At 39.1% G+C, this 19,099-nt stretch overlaps 3 protein-coding genes across 3 annotated transcripts in view; 1 reads left to right on the forward strand and 2 right to left on the reverse strand.

Annotated features, from left to right (window-relative positions):
- The window catches only part of LOC134842817 (coiled-coil domain-containing protein 25-like), a 347,041-nt gene that overhangs the window by 145,995 nt on the left and 181,947 nt on the right, over nucleotides 1–19,099 (reverse strand). The window lies entirely within an intron of this gene.
- Nucleotides 15,085–19,099, reverse strand: part of LOC134842810 (ras-related protein Rap-2b-like) — a 51,278-nt gene continuing 47,263 nt past the window's right edge. Inside the window, exon 2 of the mRNA XM_063859299.1 lies at nucleotides 15,085–16,937. Coding sequence (XP_063715369.1) covers nucleotides 16,212–16,937 — 726 coding nt within the window. The 3' untranslated portion in view covers nucleotides 15,085–16,211. The remainder of the gene's footprint in view (nucleotides 16,938–19,099) is intronic.
- LOC134855083 (tubulin polymerization-promoting protein family member 2-like) overlaps nucleotides 19,025–19,099 on the forward strand; it is a gene marked incomplete at its 3' end in the record, with an annotated part of 13,150 nt that continues 13,075 nt past the window's right edge. The window contains exon 1 of the mRNA XM_063871466.1: nucleotides 19,025–19,099. This exon is cut by the window's right edge and continues 212 nt beyond it.

Consider the following 19,099-nt stretch of genomic DNA (forward strand, 5'->3'; position numbering starts at 1 on the left):
CGAGACCCTTCTGTATTTTGTAATGTTTCAATTCAAATTACTCCAGCTAATGTCTTTCAATTACCACAAAATCAGTCGACAGAGCACCACTAAGGGGGCAGCTGCAAAACACAATTCAGAGTATCGGCACATCCAAAATTAACCGTTTTGGAATTATCGTTTTGGTGCTGAGTCTTACTTGTTCCTCTAGAGCGTATAGTACCAAAGGTAGACGTTCTGCAGTAAACATGAGTGAATTAGGATACGTCCTAAAGAGGAGAAATCTCTAAAAAATACGCAGTCTAATAATCTCACAGTGTTATCCTTGCCCGAATCCAATTGCTTACAGCTTTTTGATAAAATCGCCAAGTAATATAAATTAATTTATTGGGGTGCATGGTATGTATCACTTCAGTTTTTGCCTACCATTTAGATATAAAAACGATCATTTTCAGAACCAATAATTTATTTTTCAGCAATGAACTAAAAGAACCAGAATTGGCTTCAATCAAGATTTTTTACTCAAGCAATTAAATTTTGTTAAAGCGCAAAAATTGTGTTCCATCTTTTGGGCTTGATTTTTTTTTATTTCTATCGATTAAAACGTTTTTAATTAATTATGTAGTCAATCAATAATTTTTTTTTGTTTCTTTTAGCGATGTCGGTCCCCATACAAGTCTTTTCTTCACCGCTGAAGTGGTTGCAGCAAATCCAGTTTTGGCTTCCAAAGAACCGTCCCAGCGAGGCTTTTGGTATTTTAAGGCTCCACGTTGCGCTGATCCTCGCCTCATATTTATCGGTCTTAGGCACTATTATCCGTACGGATATGAGATAAGAATATCCATAGGAAAGATTAGATGTCCTAAAAATGAACATGAAACTATATTAATATATTAGGATAGCCATCTGAGGCTACATACAATAACCAATTGGTTTAGATACTTAATCAATGGAAGCCTGACATAAATACACACTTATTAAACTTAGTCAAATATACACTACTTATAATGCGTTTTTGTAACTCACATGCTGTCGAGGTCAGATCCAAACATCCTCAAACCTAACTTTAATTGAATGAATTTAAGTTGATTGAACTCTTCTTATTTCTCCTGCATGATTCAATCATCTCTATATAGACTAATGTTACGCGCTGAACCAAGGGTAAAACATGGCGCAATCAGCAGTTACAAAAAACCCACTGGGGATCGCTCTGTTCTGGCAAAAAGGCTCAGCGGAAATACCAATGGAGTAAGAGACGTGGAACCAGCGAACTGTTTAAGGCATTATAGCTAAGGCCGGAATAAATCTGCAAAAAACTATTGCATGGTCCGCCACCTATCCAAAAACCACAAGAAGCAGGCTACAAACGGTCAATTGACGTGAAAATCAATTTATAAATCCGAGAACTCAACCTCAGAAACCCAGAAAAGTGAGTATTATGGGAGAACCAATGAGCCCACTTGGACAGCCTAGGATCAACAGTCGGCGCTATTCCATGGAAAGAGGCAGACAAAAAATGCCGCAGCTATATATATATTTGCTTGGGCTCTGAACGACAACGACTTCTAACGCAATATTATCCGGAACTAAGAATCCAAGAAACCTCAACCAGAGAATTTTTGGAGAGACTAATATCTTTATTCGTCAAAGAACGAAACGTTACCTTCGACAGATACGAGGCCTTCACGAAGAAACAGGGAAAACAGAGACCATAGAACAATTCGACTGTGGACTGACAGAACTCGTGGTGAAAGGGATTTTCAAATGCCCTAACTGCAACGACGGAGGACTAGAAACCAAAATTATTTGGGATCTGTTTGCCGCAAACATGTCATATGACGAGGTCCAGAAAAACATATTAGCGAAACGAAAACGCCAGTAAAAGCATTCGAATACGCGCTTCGGCGGGCGAAAGGCTCAGAAAACCAGTTACTTATCCGTGAACAAGGCATACCAGGACCCTCGAACCAATTAGCAAATTTCAAATCAGAACCAGTTGGTTTCATCCAGAAAAAGGGAAACACCAATAACCGAAACTCCCAACGAGGCGGACGCGGTCGACGACAGCAGGAACAACAAAGAAACTATGAAAGACATTCCACAGATCAGAAAAAACAATGCTTTAAATGTGGACATCTTCAGCAATGCCGCGCGAAGGATAGGATTTGTAACAAATGCATGGAACGAGGCCATTACGTACGATTATGCAATTCTTCAGATGTAAACGTCATCCAGGAAAACTAAAACCCAGAACAACCTATTCAAGATACAGACATGGCAACATTAGTTAACTACCTGCAAGGGTGGGACCTCGTCCACCCAGATGATACGATAACAAACTTCATCCCATTTGAAAATAGGCCTGTCGGACATTTAAACGAAACAGACTTAAGCGGTCATTTACTAATAAAAAGAACAGGCTCTAACAGTCTCGTCATTATTGCTGGCACGGGTTCGCCGACGTATCTCATTGAAAACAAAACAGCAAACCTATTCCAGACAACAGTGAAAGCAGCCACACGTATACAAGTCTGTGACAACGCCAAAGCCAATAGAATGGTTTGTTACAATGGCTACAAAACCCTGTCATTTGGAAGAGACATCGCATCCATCGAGTCAGGAGAGTGGACGATCACTTTGGCGTCATTTATTGTGGTGGGTGACCGACGTGCCAACATCCTGGAGAGAAACATTTTTCCCTTAATCGGAGTACATCTACATCAACAGAAACCAGCTGGTAAGTCAGTCAATCTTACTTCTGATGATACAAACTTCAATTTTACAATCACCAACTGGATCGGCGCTACATACCAGGGACTATGCACAAAATTGAGTAGAACCAAAAATCAGATGGTCCACACAAATTTCTAAAGTGAATTCAAAGCCCTCCAAGAAAAAGGTAGGAGAATCCCTATGCACATACAAGAAAAGATGGAAAGAAAGATTCAATCCCTTATAGATCAAGGACACATCGTTAAACTGGAAAAGTGTAGCGATCAACAATTTATCCGCCCGGTTGTGATCATGGTCAAAAAAGACCATTCCATTAAGCTAGCAATGGATTCGAAACAAATTTTAAAAATGATACATAAGAACAGGTATCAGAAGCCAAATATAGACGTGTTACTCGACAAGGTGGCGCAATCAGCACAAGAAACAGCCAAAAACGGGCACTATTTTTTGTCCAAAATCGATCTCAGATATGCTTATAGCCAGCAAAAACTAGATGAACCTACAAGAACACAAGGCAACTTCAGTATATTTGGTCAAGCAACTGGAACTTACCAGTTCCAAACGGTCTTCCACGGCCTAACTGACATGCCCACAGACTTTCAGAAAGCTATAGACTTGAGACTAAACATCAAAAAAGATACAATTACTTTCTTCAATGATCTTTTGTTTATATCCCACGGAACAAAGGAAAAACACATGGACAAACTGAAAAAATTAAACAACGAAAAAGTGGCTTTCATTTGATAAAAGCAAGTTCGGTTGTAAACAAGTAGAGTGGTTGGGCGAAGTTGTTAATGAATACGGTACCATTCCCATGCAAAGAAAAACAGAGGCAATCTTAAAACTACAAAATCCAACAACTTTCAAAGAAATCAAAAGTTTAATGGGTTCAACTCGTCATCAGAACAATTTTATCCCCAATCTTGTCCAATTATGCACACCACTCCGAAAAACATATTAGCGAAACGAAAACGCCAGTAAAAGCATTCGAATACGCGCTTCGGCGGGCGAAAGGCTCAGAAAACCAGTTACTTATCCGTGAACAAGGCATACCAGGACCCTCGAACCAATTAGCAAATTTCAAATCAGAACCAGTTGGTTTCATCCAGAAAAAGGGAAACACCAATAACCGAAACTCCCAACGAGGCGGACGCGGTCGACGACAGCAGGAACAACAAAGAAACTATGAAAGACATTCCACAGATCAGAAAAAACAATGCTTTAAATGTGGACATCTTCAGCAATGCCGCGCGAAGGATAGGATTTGTAACAAATGCATGGAACGAGGCCATTACGTACGATTATGCAATTCTTCAGATGTAAACGTCATCCAGGAAAACTAAAACCCAGAACAACCTATTCAAGATACAGACATGGCAACATTAGTTAGCTACCTGCAAGGGTGGGACCTCGTCCACCCAGATGATACGATAACAAACTTCATCCCATTTGAAAATAGGCCTGTCGGACATTTAAACGAAACAGACTTAAGCGGTCATTTACTAATAAAAAGAACAGGCTCTAACAGTCTCGTCATTATTGCTGGCACGGGTTCGCCGACGTATCTCATTGAAAACAAAACAGCAAACCTATTCCAGACAACAGTGAAAGCAGCCACACGTATACAAGTCTGTGACAACGCCAAAGCCAATAGAATGGTTTGTTACAATGGCTACAAAACCCTGTCATTTGGAAGAGACATCGCATCCATCGAGTCAGGAGAGTGGACGATCACTTTGGCGTCATTTATTGTGGTGGGTGACCGACGTGCCAACATCCTGGAGAGAAACATTTTTCCCTTAATCGGAGTACATCTACATCAACAGAAACCAGCTGGTAAGTCAGTCAATCTTACTTCTGATGATACAAACTTCAATTTTACAATCACCAACTGGATCGGCGCTACATACCAGGGACTATGCACAAAATTGAGTAGAACCAAAAATCACATGGTCCACACAAATTTCTAAAGTGAATTCAAAGCCCTCCAAGAAAAAGGTAGGAGAATCCCTATGCACATACAAGAAAAGATGGAAAGAAAGATTCAATCCCTTATAGATCAAGGACACATCGTTAAACTGGAAAAGTGTAGCGATCAACAATTTATCCGCCCGGTTGTGATCATGGTCAAAAAAGACCATTCCATTAAGCTAGCAATGGATTCGAAACAAATTTTAAAAATGATACATAAGAACATGATACATGATACATGTAAACAAGTAGAGTGGTTGGGCGAAGTTGTTAATGAATACGGTACCATTCCCATGCAAAGAAAAACAGAGGCAATCTTAAAACTACAAAATCCAACAACTTTCAAAGAAATCAAAAGTTGAATGGGTTCAACTCGTCATCAGAACAATTTTATTCCCAATCTTGTCCAATTATGCACACCACTCCGCCCATTCCTATCCACCGCTAAAAAAGGACACTTTACATGGGACTCCACACGTAGAAAATAGTTCAAAACATTCTCGAGGCTGTTCATAATATTACAGAAAATCGTCATTTTGTAAGCGATCGAGAAACACAAGTGGTTTGCGACGCGAGCCGTGAAGGGATCGGGTGTGCCTTAGAACAAGAGACCCCGGATGGTTGGGCAACGGTTGCCTATGCATCGCGCTTTCTAAATACATCCGAAAACAAGTACTCGGTAAATGAATTAGAACTCCTGGCGGCGGTTTGGGCAATTGAACATTTCAAATTTTACCTATACATCAGACGATTTACGCTAATCTCCGATCATCAAGCACTAATTAGATCATTACAACGCAACAAAAATCATCAAATCTACCAAAGTAGACTCACAAGGTGGATAGATCGCTTTGTACCATACGATGTTGTTATTAAACACTTATCGGGTAGCAAAATGGGCCTAATTGACCATGTGTCACGCCATCCAGTGGTTAAACAATAGACCCCAGCGTATAGGGATGAAAATTTCGTGGTAGCACTAATCGACGACTTTATAGCATAGCACATTTTCAAATATCGCTGACCTCTAATCCAAACGGATTTCGAGGCACGCAATTGTTCAACCGGAACGAAAAGTATACCGCTTCAAATTCGATTGCAACACAAACAACAATCGCTGTGAAAAGGCAATTCAGCTGTGTTAAATTTGATCAATTTTCTAACTCAAACGCAAATCGACAATTAAAGATAGGAATGTCCTCACCTCCATTTAGACGCATCATGCAAAAATTCCACAGTGGCACACAAACCGATCTAACATTTCCTCCAACGAAGTTTGCATCGTTTAACAATTTACAGCAACCGTTTCTCAAGACCTCACAATGAGCGACACAATCCAACAGGTTTTACCATCTGAAGATAGCCTGACGTTCGGGAGAGTAGAAAATATCAGAGCGGACATAATTTGCCAGACGATGGAGGAGACAAGCTACCAATGCCAAACAATCGCCACGGAGGAATAAGACGTCCCCATGTATCGAAATAATCTCAGAAGGATACATGACAGTAATTTAATCGCAGCAGCAAGGAAAATGGGCCGGAACATACAGCCATTACCTAACATAGTGATGACACAGAAATGAGACTCACTCAAATCCTGTTATGGCTCATATTTCCATAACGACTTTCGGTCAAAGACAACATCCTTTTATACGACGATAGGGCAGTCATACCAAGACAGCTACGACCAATCCTTGTGGACTCAGTTGGAACACCCTGTGGGATGGTAGAAGCCGCAGGATACGTTTGCTATCCGTAACTCCTGTGGGATATTGTAGCAACCGCTCAAAATTGCATAGATTGCTGCTAAAAAGGTAAAAATCTCAAAGTCATATCGGGGAAAAACATTCCACAGAAGTAGACGCGGTCGTCCAACCCAACGGGGAAATCCAACTGTGTTTCGCCGGACCACTTCCGGACGAAAATAAAAAAGAGAAGTATATACTAGTAGGGGTTGATAGGGTCTCTAGGTTCCCGGCAGCAAAAGTAGTAACAAAAAACAAAGCGGAAACAATATTTCGCTTCATGCTAATACTTTTTGTTAATCATGTACTGATGTACTGCAAAAAATTTGCACCCGTAGACAATCATCGCTCTATGGGCATGATTGAACGATTGATCCGGACTCTAAAAACGCGACTTTCAATCCTGAAGAAAGATACCTCAAAGAGACTATATAAGTTGGCATCCGATGTGGCCGAACTCATTAAGACTCTATGAAAAACACCAAGTGCTACTACATAAATTCATCCGTTTGTAGCCCAAATCGGGAGAAAACCAAACACGCCATTGAGCAATATTGGCATATCACCCAAACCGTCTACTCTATCTTGGGAAAATACCAAATTTGCCTGTGTAGACCAAAGACTAACAACGAAGCCGGCCCTGCTTGCAGAAGCCATGTGGGACAGTGAGAACATCAGCGAGGACGAGTTGGACCTTGTCTACCACCAACGCCAAAAAAAAACATTTAATCCGCCAGCGGACGCACTCTCAGCCAGCCAATACACCAACTACGCTAGGAGAAACCGACATAATGCCAATCAGCAATCCAGAGAAGCAAGTCGGCAGCCAAACCGCCACAACCAAGATGCGCATCCAATTTGGATACCAGCGAAGAATTCGACCGACAACTCCTGAAGAAAATCCCAATAGGTGCGCACTTACCTTTATCTAACAAACCATACGATTTGATACATGTAAAACCTAGCACTCCTGAAAAAAAAAATCCTGAATGATCGTTTTAAGGGAGTGCAACGCACAAGTGACACAAAACTGGGGCAAAATAGAACAAGTGGCCCGGAAAACCGGTACCATCGCACGGAAAACTGAAAAACCAGTGATCTTCGGAGCGCAATTCAAAATCATAGAGAAACGCTGAATAATGAATTATTCACCACACACGCCGTGAATCCGCGAGGATCGAAAACAACCAATTGTCATTAGACACGATAGTCTTGCTTTCATAACAGACCCAAGGGTATACGGCAAATGTAGACCGGCGGCTCTTAAAGATTTTGTCGCATATAAACATTTACCTAGAGCTATACCACGTTTTTCAGTCACAATGGAGAAAACTCAAATGGAACGGGAACAAGCCAAACAAAGGACATCCACAAGCAAAGCCAAAAACCAAACAGCCGAAAGAACTAGAGCCAGCACCAAAAGACCTCTATCGAAAAACATCGAACAGATTATCTCCCAAACTCTAAACAGACAAGCTCTAGAGCCCCAAATTGACTCAAGCCGGTCATAAAAAAAGGCGAAAAAGGCTTGACGTGAAAGGCAACGACAGAGAGAAGAGGCATAAAAAGTAAAACCAACTGGAAAATGCAGCCCTACAAAAAAGGGTAGAGCGACAAATGAACAAGCAATCCCATTTGACTGCGACACTTCTATTTCCCTCTCCTCTGACTCAGAACTCATCCGGGAAACGCCATCGCCACAAAAACCAGCCGCCAAAAAGCTCGACAGCAAACGCACTCCGCAGGACTTCACACAGGACTGCCGCCGCTCTACCAGGGCCCGAACAAGTACGCTTAGCGGGAAATTTGGCAATGCCATCCCCATTAACCAAATTTATGACTAAAAAATGATCACCAAGAATGTAGTATGCCAAGTCTAGATAGAGCCGGCCAAGAGCCCAGTCGCCATAAGTGAGGAACCAGAAAAACAAATCGCCACAAGGGAGGAGCCAAACATGGAAATCGTCTCCGTGTCACTGTCCATAGAATGCACAGAGGTCCAATTGGATATGCCAACACCGTAAAACGTTCGAGCAGACAATGAAGCAACGAAAAATATTTTGGCAAACACCGGCGTACTCAATTCCATAGACAACCATTGGTTCGCCTAAGGCCCCCAACTGCAGCCAGAAAGAGCAATTAGCTCAACATATGTCATTGTTCGACCACTAAAAGCTACCATATTTGACACAGCATTCCTGAAGAAGTTCGACACGTCAATGAGCATTCTCCAAACGATATCGCCTATCAAGAAAACAATGATTTTCCAAAGAGAACGAGAAAACAACGAGACACAAAAGAAACAATCTTCAAAAACAGATGACAATAAGACCAAAGACGAACAGAAGTAATCGCAGACGAAAAAACTTATGATGTAATCCTCATTTCAAAGAAGGCGAATCCTATCCGTACCGATATGATAAGAATATCCATAGAAAAGATTAGATGTCCCAAAACAGAACATGAAACTATATTACTATATTAAGATAACTATCTGATGCTACAAGCAATAACCAATTGGCATATATACTTAAACTATAGAAGTCTGATATAAATACGTACTTATTAAATTTATACAAATATGTACTAGTTATTATGAGTTTCTGTCACGTGCTTTCGAGGTCAGATCCGGAAATCCTCACTCAGACCTAATTTTAACATTGAATTTAAGTTGATTGAACTCTTCTTATTTCTTAAGCATGATTTAGTCATCTCTACATAGACTTAAGTTACGCACTGAACCGCGGGTATAACAGGCACGATCATACTGTTCACCTCACTGTCGCTTTTCAGCTTACCTTGCGGCATAATCTGCTGCCAATTTTTGGTTTGCTAATTGTTGCCGATGGCATAAAACGGTTTTTCTTCAATGGAGACCCTATCCATCTGAGGTTCATTGGGGGTTTTATTCTCAATTGGTCATCTTCTCCCATGTTTCGATTTTATTGGCTCGCGGATAAAAGTGGTCTTTTTCGAATCAAGCCGCTGTCCTATTCAGAAGCCGTAGAACTACAGCCGGCCAGGAAACGAACTTCATTCTCTTCCTCTAGATAGCACACCTCAACGATTAAGAGTTTCCTCGGGGCGTAAGATTCCGATCTCAGCGCTCAGATTGATTGCCTTTCAAAACTCTAGAGATTGACGAGGACTCAACTAGTACAATTCATGGTTGAAGAGGAATCACTGTTGGTGTTATGTAATCGATGTTGCACATTTCAACTTTATGCAGCTTAGTTTTGACATTTAAATTTTGCTTGTGTTTTTTTTTATCAAATTGATGTTTATTGAGGTTGTATCTATTTTTGTTCATATTGCTATAAAGACGCTATAATTTTTTACCTGAATTGGTGATGGCTTACCGAATTTGATATAATTTTCTGTCGCCTTATCTTCAATTAATTTTCACTCTAAGCCAGGGGCGGATCTAGGACTTTCATCGAAGAGGGGGCGGATTTTTTTAAAGTCGACCAATTTGATTTTCCGAGCTCCCCCAAAAGATTAAAAAGACCCCTCTTTGGTCAAATTTTCTGCGCCGAAGGTCAAATTTTCAAATTGGGTCGGCAGGGGGTCGTCATCGAAGTCTAAGCTGTAAAGCCTATTTCGCAAACCTCATAATCAATATCCGCAACATGAATATTATGTTCGGGCAACAAGCACCAGTGGAAGGACTAAAAAAATCCTTGCAAAAAAAATCCTATCATACAATTACCATTTATGAAAACTTTTTTTACATAATTTTTCTTTAAAATTTTTTTAAAAAGTTTCTTAGGCATGAATGAAATTGAAAGAGTTTCATTCATGTTTTAAATTTAAAAAAAACATTGGTGTCAATTTTTACAGAAAAGCTTTATTATATAAAAAAATGCTTTTCCATTGAATCAGAAATCATTCAAGAAAAGATTTCTAGGAAAAAAATTACATTTAAAATTAATGGTCATCAATTACTTTTTTCTAATAAAAAAGCTTGTCATAATTTTTGAGAAGAGATTTTTATGATTATCTATATTCGTTGTATGAAAATGATATGAAAAGCAGCATATTTTCTATTAAAAAAATTGAAATCAGAAATATTTAGAAAAGATTACTTAGGTAAGTTCAAATGAGCCTAATTTGGTTTTCAGTTGAATAAAAACATAGCGGCCATCGGAATCAAAGGCAGATTTAGTGGGGGGAGGGGGTTGGGAGCGGACGCCTTTTTCCTCAGAAATTCGACCCCCTGCCGACCCAAAGAGTCGCCCAATTGCTACTTTTGAGGATATCCTTTTTGGCCGAACGACCCTAAAACTTTTCTAAAGGTGCATTTGGCGTCAATATATGCTACTTTTGAGAAAGAACTCGCGCCCAAATCAGGTTTTTGACTAAATCTTTGATATAAGTTTTTGATTGAGACATATTATTATATTTTCAACTTGCATGGAGTCAAATCAAATGTCTATGCGCCAGCTGGCCAATCAATAATAACGTTATTTGCCTAATCTTTTTAAAAACTAATTTCTAAATTTTAGGTAGCATTCAGCTAAACAAAAGCTCTTCATACAATTTCTTTTAACGAAATTGGTATGAAAAGCATGTTTTCTATTAAGAAAGTTTCAAATCAAAAATCTTTCGAAAAGAGTATTTAGGTAAGTTCAAATGAGCCTGAGTTGGTTTTTGGTTAATTACGAACATATTGGTCATCAAAGCCAGAGACGGATTTAGGGGTAGGCGGGCGGATGCCTCCTTAATACGGAATATAATATCCTGCCCGCCCAAAGGGTTCCCTTTCGGTATCTTTTAGGAAATCTCTTTTTGACCAAATAACCCTAAAAGTTTTTCTAAAGGCGCCTTTTGTGTTAATATATTACACATTTAAGGGGTAGTGCGGCGGAAAAAAAAATCAAAATTTTCGAAACAGTGTCCAAAAACGTGCCAAAAACTGTGTCAATTTTTTTGACCAAATAAAGTCTGTATAGTGTTCTGGAAGCGGTCGGAAACTCAATATGGTCGACTTAACAAATGTCGACAAAAATCTCGAAAAGGTTTTGAAAATCAGCTTGCCCGTAGAAATTTCTAGATCCGCCGCCGACCAAAACGAAGAAGTCAGAAACTAGTTTTATCGTTAAAGGAAAAAACTTATTGTTTTTGATCAATCATCATCATCATTCACATTTACTTTGTTTGTTTCTAAGTAATGGAGATGTAATGCTTCTCGGAACTGTGCTTTGGATTTTCAGAACTGGACTTTGGAAAGGCGTCTTCAATTTGTCAGTTACTTTTAAGTTGTGGCAATCCTGGTGTTGGTTTTTTTCAGGAGTTTTTTTTGCTGTTTTTAAATAAAGGAGAGAAACATACAGAAAACCCAATAACAGCGGTTAAATTTCAAAAGTAATTTTGATAATTTTTATCTTCTGTTGAGGGAACGACACGTTGCGCTGGGTTAGGACTTGAATTTTGCCTCAATTGATTTTTTGTTATGAACAACAGACAATAGAGTATTTTTTTGAAATTTTGTCCTTGAAAAAACCATACCATTCCGTTGAATCCAAAAAAAAATATCACTCAACTCTAAAGAATGGAAAAAAGCCAGTGATCAGTAGCGGATTTAGGGGTAATGACTTGGGGAGGATGGCCCCTCAGGCATTCAATCCTTTGCCGACCCAAAGAATTCCCCTTGTTACTATTTTGAGATATCCAATTTTAGCTGAGAGACCCTAAAATTTTTCTAAAGGCGCCAAAATTTACTATTTTTGAGGAGGAATCGCTCGCAAAAGTGGTAGTTTTTCATCAAGTTTTTCCAAAAAGTGTCTAAAAGGTCTGGTTTTCAAAATTTTGCCAGCGGCTCGAAATTTACGACAAAAACAGTGTCTTTTTATGGCTTTGGGAGAGCTCGGAAAATCATATGCTCAACGAAAAAAAAAATCGACTAAATTTTTGAAAACTTTTTTTTCAAAATCCACCCCCCATCTTCAAGAAATTTTTAGATCCGCCCCTACTTAATCATAAATTTTTTTTTCTATGGAGTTTTATTGAAATTCATTATAAATTTTTTCCCCATTTTTATGATAAGCCTTCGGGACAGAATTTGGTTTCAATTTACTTTTTGTACGACGTAATTGCTCTTTTCATTAAATATATTATACTTGTTGATCAAGCGCAACTCATTCAAGGTGGAGTGGCATTGATTAAGTACTAAAGCATCGTTCAATTAAATGATACATTTGGTAACAGAAAGTTGAAAATCACGATCTGTAGAACTGGCTTTGCGTCCCTTCTCAGCCGAAACCCCAATCTCGTCGCGTCAGTGTGGCATCCATGATGGCACTTGACCTCACATCAGGTCCGTACGGGTATGTGCGTCTTAATTTTTCACAAAAAAGTCTTAAGATTGTTCACGCTCAATTGCTTCCACGGTTGGACTTTCAGTTTTTTTTTTCAATTTAGCTTGCAAAATGAAGGTGTTCCAGCCACTTTGACGCACGTGTCAAAAACATTACAGACAACAAAAAAACATAACACAAGTCAATTGCCAACTGAACAAAAATCAAGTCTCAACTAAATCAATTAAAATCAATTCCCAAAAAGGCCATTTGAGTTACTTTAGCAAACAGATCCAGTATTCATTCAGCTAAGTAGCCTTTTTTTCACACGACTTTTTTCACAGGACGAAAGTCAGACTACTTCATGGAAACAGGCACAAGCTCCAGCTCAACAGTTCTGGAAACGACTTCTATCTACGCAAATACTTGCCTACCCTCTGCCAACGCCGAAAATGGACGAAGCCCGCTGATAACATACGACCAAGAGATCTAGTCTAGATTCTCGAAGACCTCACCCCTCGCGGACTTTGGCCCCTGGGACGCGTACTCCGCACGTTTCCTGCTGCCGATGGAGTAGTAAGGTCTTGTAAAGTACATACCAACCATGGACACCTCACAAGATCCGTTATAAAACTCTTACTAGTTTAGGAGACTAACTAAGCAGAAACCATCTCCGATCAACAGCAACTTCGTCAATGACAACAGTGCAAGATGCAGCAGAAAGACAGTAGATTCATCATCAGACCCATCATTACGGACAACTCTTTGACTGCGACTACTACTACTGACGACACACATGCCTTCGACAAAACGATTTTATTTGCAACCTGCAATTGGGCCCGGCTATGTTCCTGTCACTTTGACGCACGTGTAAACAACATTACAGACAACAATAAAAACTTTAAGAAAGTCAATTAAAACTGAACAAAAGTCAAGTCTCAACTAAAACAGTTAAAATCAATTCCCAAAAGAATAATTTGAATAACTTTAGCAAATAGATTCAGAATTCTTTCAGCTAAGTAGCCTATTTTGTTTCTTTTGTTGTCTGATAAATTTTTGACACGTGCGTCAAAGTGGCGGAACAGTAGGTAAATTATGCTCTCCAATAAAAAAAGTAAATGGTGCGAAAAACGTGACTGACTTCTTTGAAAGGTTTTAAAGTAAGCACGACTGTTGGCTGTCTTAAAAAAAAATTATAGAGCCATTTTAACTTGCGTGGAGCCGAAACAAATGTCATTCAATCATAATGTTATTTGCCTACTCTCTCTTAAAACTAATTTTTAAACTTCAAGTAACATATAGGGTTTTGAAGCATTATAGTTCTTTCAAAAATTGGCTAGATTATAAATGGTAAAGGCGTGGACTTTTTGAGGTTTCGGGGGCAATTATTTCTCTTCTGAGTCTTTTCCTATGAAGCTCAGGACATCGTGTGTCCGGCCGAGGACTTCCAATGTCAATTTTGAGGGGAAACTGATCCTCATATTCCTATATTCCCACCCCCTTCCTGTTAAAATGTTTGCTGGTACTCCATGTATTAGTAGCGTAGGAGTGTTAGTATCAAAGTAAAATATATCGGCTAATCAGAGAGGAGTCTTTGTTGTTGAGTTGATTAGATAACGTTTATCGCTTTTGAATCAATTTCAGCTTTCAAATACTAACAGCTAGAAGCCAAAAGGCTGTTTTTATTTTAATGAGACCGCACTTAGATTTCCTTTTTTAATGAACCCAATTTTGAGTTTGCTTTGCTAGTGATGAATTTTGATGAATTATTAGATCTTGCAAAAAGGGGGAAATTTGTTACAGAGTACTATACTTCGTAGTTACGCTTAGCTGTTCGATTCTTTCTTAGTTTATTAATGGGGGAGGGGGATTCTTTACAGGGTACTATAGGGGGGAGGGGGAGGATAGTTAACAAAATCTGATAGAAATTACATGCTGCAAATTTTCGTCACTTGTCTCCTAAAATTGTTTTTGCAGCATTTGCCTGTTCTGCATAAATGGAGGTCAAATCGGGTATTTTTAGGTAAACTTTAACTCTGCAATAGACTTAATAAAACACTAATTCAGTTGCGTTGAATTGTTTGAAATTATTATTGACAAATTCATTCTCTACGAAAAGGAAAATCTTAGCAAACGAGTTTTCATGATTTTTATAAGAAATACATCAATAATATAGACAAGGGATCAAATGAACTCTTGGTGGAAGGTAATCAGAGAAATCCATTGTGTTTTTCAGATTCATTTGCATGATAAATCAAGCAGTGATTGCGTTTAAAGTGCTTCTGTGACAATAAAAATAGAAAGAATGATATATTAGCGTTCTGCTTGTAGACGCTCTTTCCTGTCATCAGCTTCCCTATAACATTTTTCTTGGATTTTTCTCATTGAAATACTGTACAGGTGTTATATAAATGTTACCTATTTGATCCCTTGATTGTATAATTTTTGATAGAACAAATGATAAATACAAGGACTACACACATTGTTAAGGATCTGTTTTCTCCCCGCCCTTTTTTATTACATGTAGGGCAAAATTATTTATCTTAATGTAAGAAACCTTCCGCGATGCTGGCTGGGTTTATCAAGTAGCCTCTCAACGATAGCGTCTAAATTCAATCTGAGAGACCCAATTTTTCGGCGAGCCATGATATCTTAAAAGCAAAGTCTAGATAATATGGCAGCTCTTAATAAGGCTTATCAAGCGCAGTTTAATTAACCAATCTGATCATTTTCGGCCTGCTATAAAATCTGTTCAAGCTTAGGCTCAAAGTACTTTCGACTGGATTACCTCTCATCTTCCTAATAACAGCCTTCCACCGGTAATAAGGCGTAATTAGATTTGAATAATTGATGAGTAAATGTTCACTTTTACAGCCTGATAGCGAAGGGTTTCGGAGATCATCAAGTGATTAACGTCAAGCACCATTAATTGAACACTCCCTAATATAAACCTTACTAGGGACAGTAGCGTGCCGAACATGAAACCGGGGGATGGGGCGACCGCCTCCTCCCTCAATTCTTCTTCACTTTTTAAATTTTTCCAAAGGTCCCCTTTGGTATTATTTTACAAAACTTATATTTGGTTGACCAACCTCTGATTTTTTTGGCGCCAATATAACTTAAGTTGAGGAGGAAGGGCGCGTGCGCCAAAAACCGCATTTTTTTTAAACCAAAGTCTTTAAAAAGAGCCTGAAGACATCATTTCTTGCACGTTTTTATTTCAAAAATTCACCTGCGGCAACTTTTTTTTTTTCAAATTAGGGTTCTTATAGGCTTTAGGGGTGTTCAAATCGGTCGTTTAAAAAAAGGTCGACAAAATTTTCAACATTTTTTTTTTGAAAATTCACCCCCCTTCCCCACCCTCAAAAAAAATTCCTGTGGGCGCCATTGACTGGGAAAAAACATAAACATCAAAAGTCGGTAAAAAGGTGTCGGTTAAAGATATAATCCAGAAAACAGATCTGGGAAAAAGTTTTGCGTTTTCACATCACATAAGCGAACAATCTCCTATTTGGATAGATTCCATTTCCATAGATTGTCGCCTTCCTCCCCTATGTTGAGTATGCTCAGTTGTGGGCGGCCCAGAGTTTTTGTCCTTTTTCTTACTAGTCCTCCGGTACAAGCTCTGTGACCTTTTGACCCCTGAGTCAGTCGAAACAGCCAAATTGTTGTTTTTGGTTTCATCGACCAACTTGATATCTTTCAGCTTAAACTTCAGCATCGAGTTCAATTCTTTTGAAATTGGATGCCGCCACTGCAGAACTAGTTTCTGTAGAAGTTCCAAGACCTGCGGAAACTTGAGAGCTGAGATTTCGAGGAACCCCGCTGCCCAACCTTCGGAACTGATGAACTCCTCGACCTCATCTTGAGTCACTTCACGCATATTGTGTCTATCCTTTTTATTGCCGACGATGACCATCGGAATCTCAGCGAAGTTAACCTTGCTTTCCTTTATTTCGTAGAAAAGTTGTTTGACCTCTTTAAAGGAGGATTCCTCGGTGACGGAATAAACAAGCACGAAAGCGGTAGCAGTTGAGATTGATAGTTGTCGCATGGCTGGAAACGAGAGGTCTCCGGCAGTGTCCAGGACGTTCAGTCGGACGGTGTGTGTTCCCACACGATAGTCCTTGGTGTGGAGGTCTTCAAGAGTTGCTTCGTATTTAGGAGGCAGTTGATTCTTCACCATTTGACTGACTATGGTTGTTTTTCCCACCTACAACAGTTCATATCATGACTTTAATCTATACTTTTTCTTAAAAAAGTTAATGCCACTCAGCTATTTTGAATTTATCTAACAGAAAATCCTCTATGAGTTGTTCAAACCAATTTTCTTGAAAAAAAAATACTTTTGCAGTGGTGTGTACGGGGAATTTTTGCGGGGGGAGTGTCGGTTTTTCGAAAGATACTCGGAGGTTTCTTCGTGAATCTTTTAAGGTCGGCTAATTGATTTTCCGAACTCTCCCAAAACGCTATTCAGATCATACTTAGAGTGGCAGGCAAAATTTTGATCAAAAATCTTCCCACCCTATTTGGGAGTACATTGGCGCCAAAGGCCCTTTAAGAAAATTTCAGGGTTGGTCAGCCATAAATGGCAGACGTAAAACAGTACCGAAGGAAAAAAACCTTAGGAAAAAGTGTGGCAACCAGCATTAAGGGGGGGGGGGGGATGGGGGGGCGTGTTTAATTCCTCTATCTTCCGGCTCGCTACTGTGGTATTTTGGTTTGCTAGAATTTTTCGAAGTCAACCCAAAAAAACTGCATACGGAGCAGGGGCGGACTTAAGGGGGCGGAAGCCCCCCCTCCCTCCTCTCAGAGTTACGACCACCCCGCCGACCCAAAGGGTCCCCCTTTGTACCATTTTGAGATATCCATTTTTGGTGACGGACCCGCCAATATATATTAATTTTGAGGGGGGAGCGCGCGCCAAAAAGTGCAATTTTTTTTTGGTTAAAATTGTCCAAAAAGTGCTTAAAAACGCCTAAAAAAAGGTTGACAAAATTAAAAATTTTTGAAAATCCGCACCCCCCCCCCCCCGAGAAAACCCTAGATCCGCCTCTGATACGAAGATAAACGTCAAATTTTGAGGAAATCTACAGGCAAAACCGGTCGTTGAAGTTGACAGAACACATGGAATTTATCTTTGTAGAAGCCTGAAGTAGTTCTTCGAAACACAATATCAAAGTGAACGGTGATCTGTCCAAAGGGATTTCATTTTGGATCTGTCCTTATGTGAGTCTGTTAATGTTTTCTGCCGGTTGGCAGAGAGTAGCTGATTTGGCACTGCTCGTGTTATAGTTGCCTGTGATATAAATATAGTACTCTTGATTTACCAGATTTACCCGGTCTTACGGTCACAATAAAGGACACCTAAAGGACGTTGTTAATCCAATTTTAATTTTCTCTTGTAACTCTTGTGCGTTTGTAGTAAATAACTCTGTGGTTCAATCGCATGTTTATTTCTGTCTCCCAAAAAGTCGAATAGCCAGCTGTTTATTGAAGTTTTGCCGAGAACAAACCAACTTATGACGGTTCGTATTTTTGAAACTCAGGAAAAAAATCCTTAATTTAATCCCATTTGGAACGAAAATTTTATTAGGTACTTTTATTTTACCGGATGATGGAAGTTTTATTGGGCAAAATGTTTTGAATAAGTTTTCATAAGTTTTTATTGGGCTCAAGTTTTTTTTTATGGCCTCATCTTTTCATTTCATTTAGGAAATTTTAAAGCACTCTCTATATTTTTATGGCGTATTCGCGCTGTGAAGACATATGACATAAAATCAAATCTGTTTAACTATTACCATTCATCCTTGACCAGAAAGACAACATACGCTATTCACCTCTTTAAAGACAACACTATTTGTACCATTGGTTTAAAAACTTAAGTGGATTTTTTTTTAAAAAGTTCTTATTTGTTTAAGCAACAAATTTCTACCAGTTTAATAACTGTAATTTGCCGAGACTTCCCAAAACTCAATGGTAACACGTGGAGCCCTACATGTGATGCTGTAAAAATAGCATTCATACAATAAAGGGCAAAAATTTGTTGCTTTCCATTTAACCTGTTTTTTCCTCAAACGCCGAATAAATATAAAGCAACAACAAAGACATATCACCAGATCCATATTGTCTGGTCTACCATTATCTAAAGTCTCCCAGTTCCACTTTGAGGGATGACCATCGTTTTGTAAGCGTTCAATAACCGGTTGATTTAACAAGTAATTTTAACAAAAACCCTTTTGAAACGAAGGTGTCATAAAATCTGCTCCACTGTAATAAAGAAATCAAACCCAGCTTTTATCGCTTTACAATTGTCAATCGGGCGTAACATTTTGGTTTTTTGAGAAATGAAATGCACGCTGTAATTTTAGAAAT

The sequence above is a fragment of the Symsagittifera roscoffensis genome, chromosome 1 (genome assembly GCF_963678635.1).
Source record: "Symsagittifera roscoffensis chromosome 1, txSymRosc1.1, whole genome shotgun sequence".
Taxonomy (NCBI): domain Eukaryota; kingdom Metazoa; phylum Xenacoelomorpha; order Acoela; family Convolutidae; genus Symsagittifera; species Symsagittifera roscoffensis.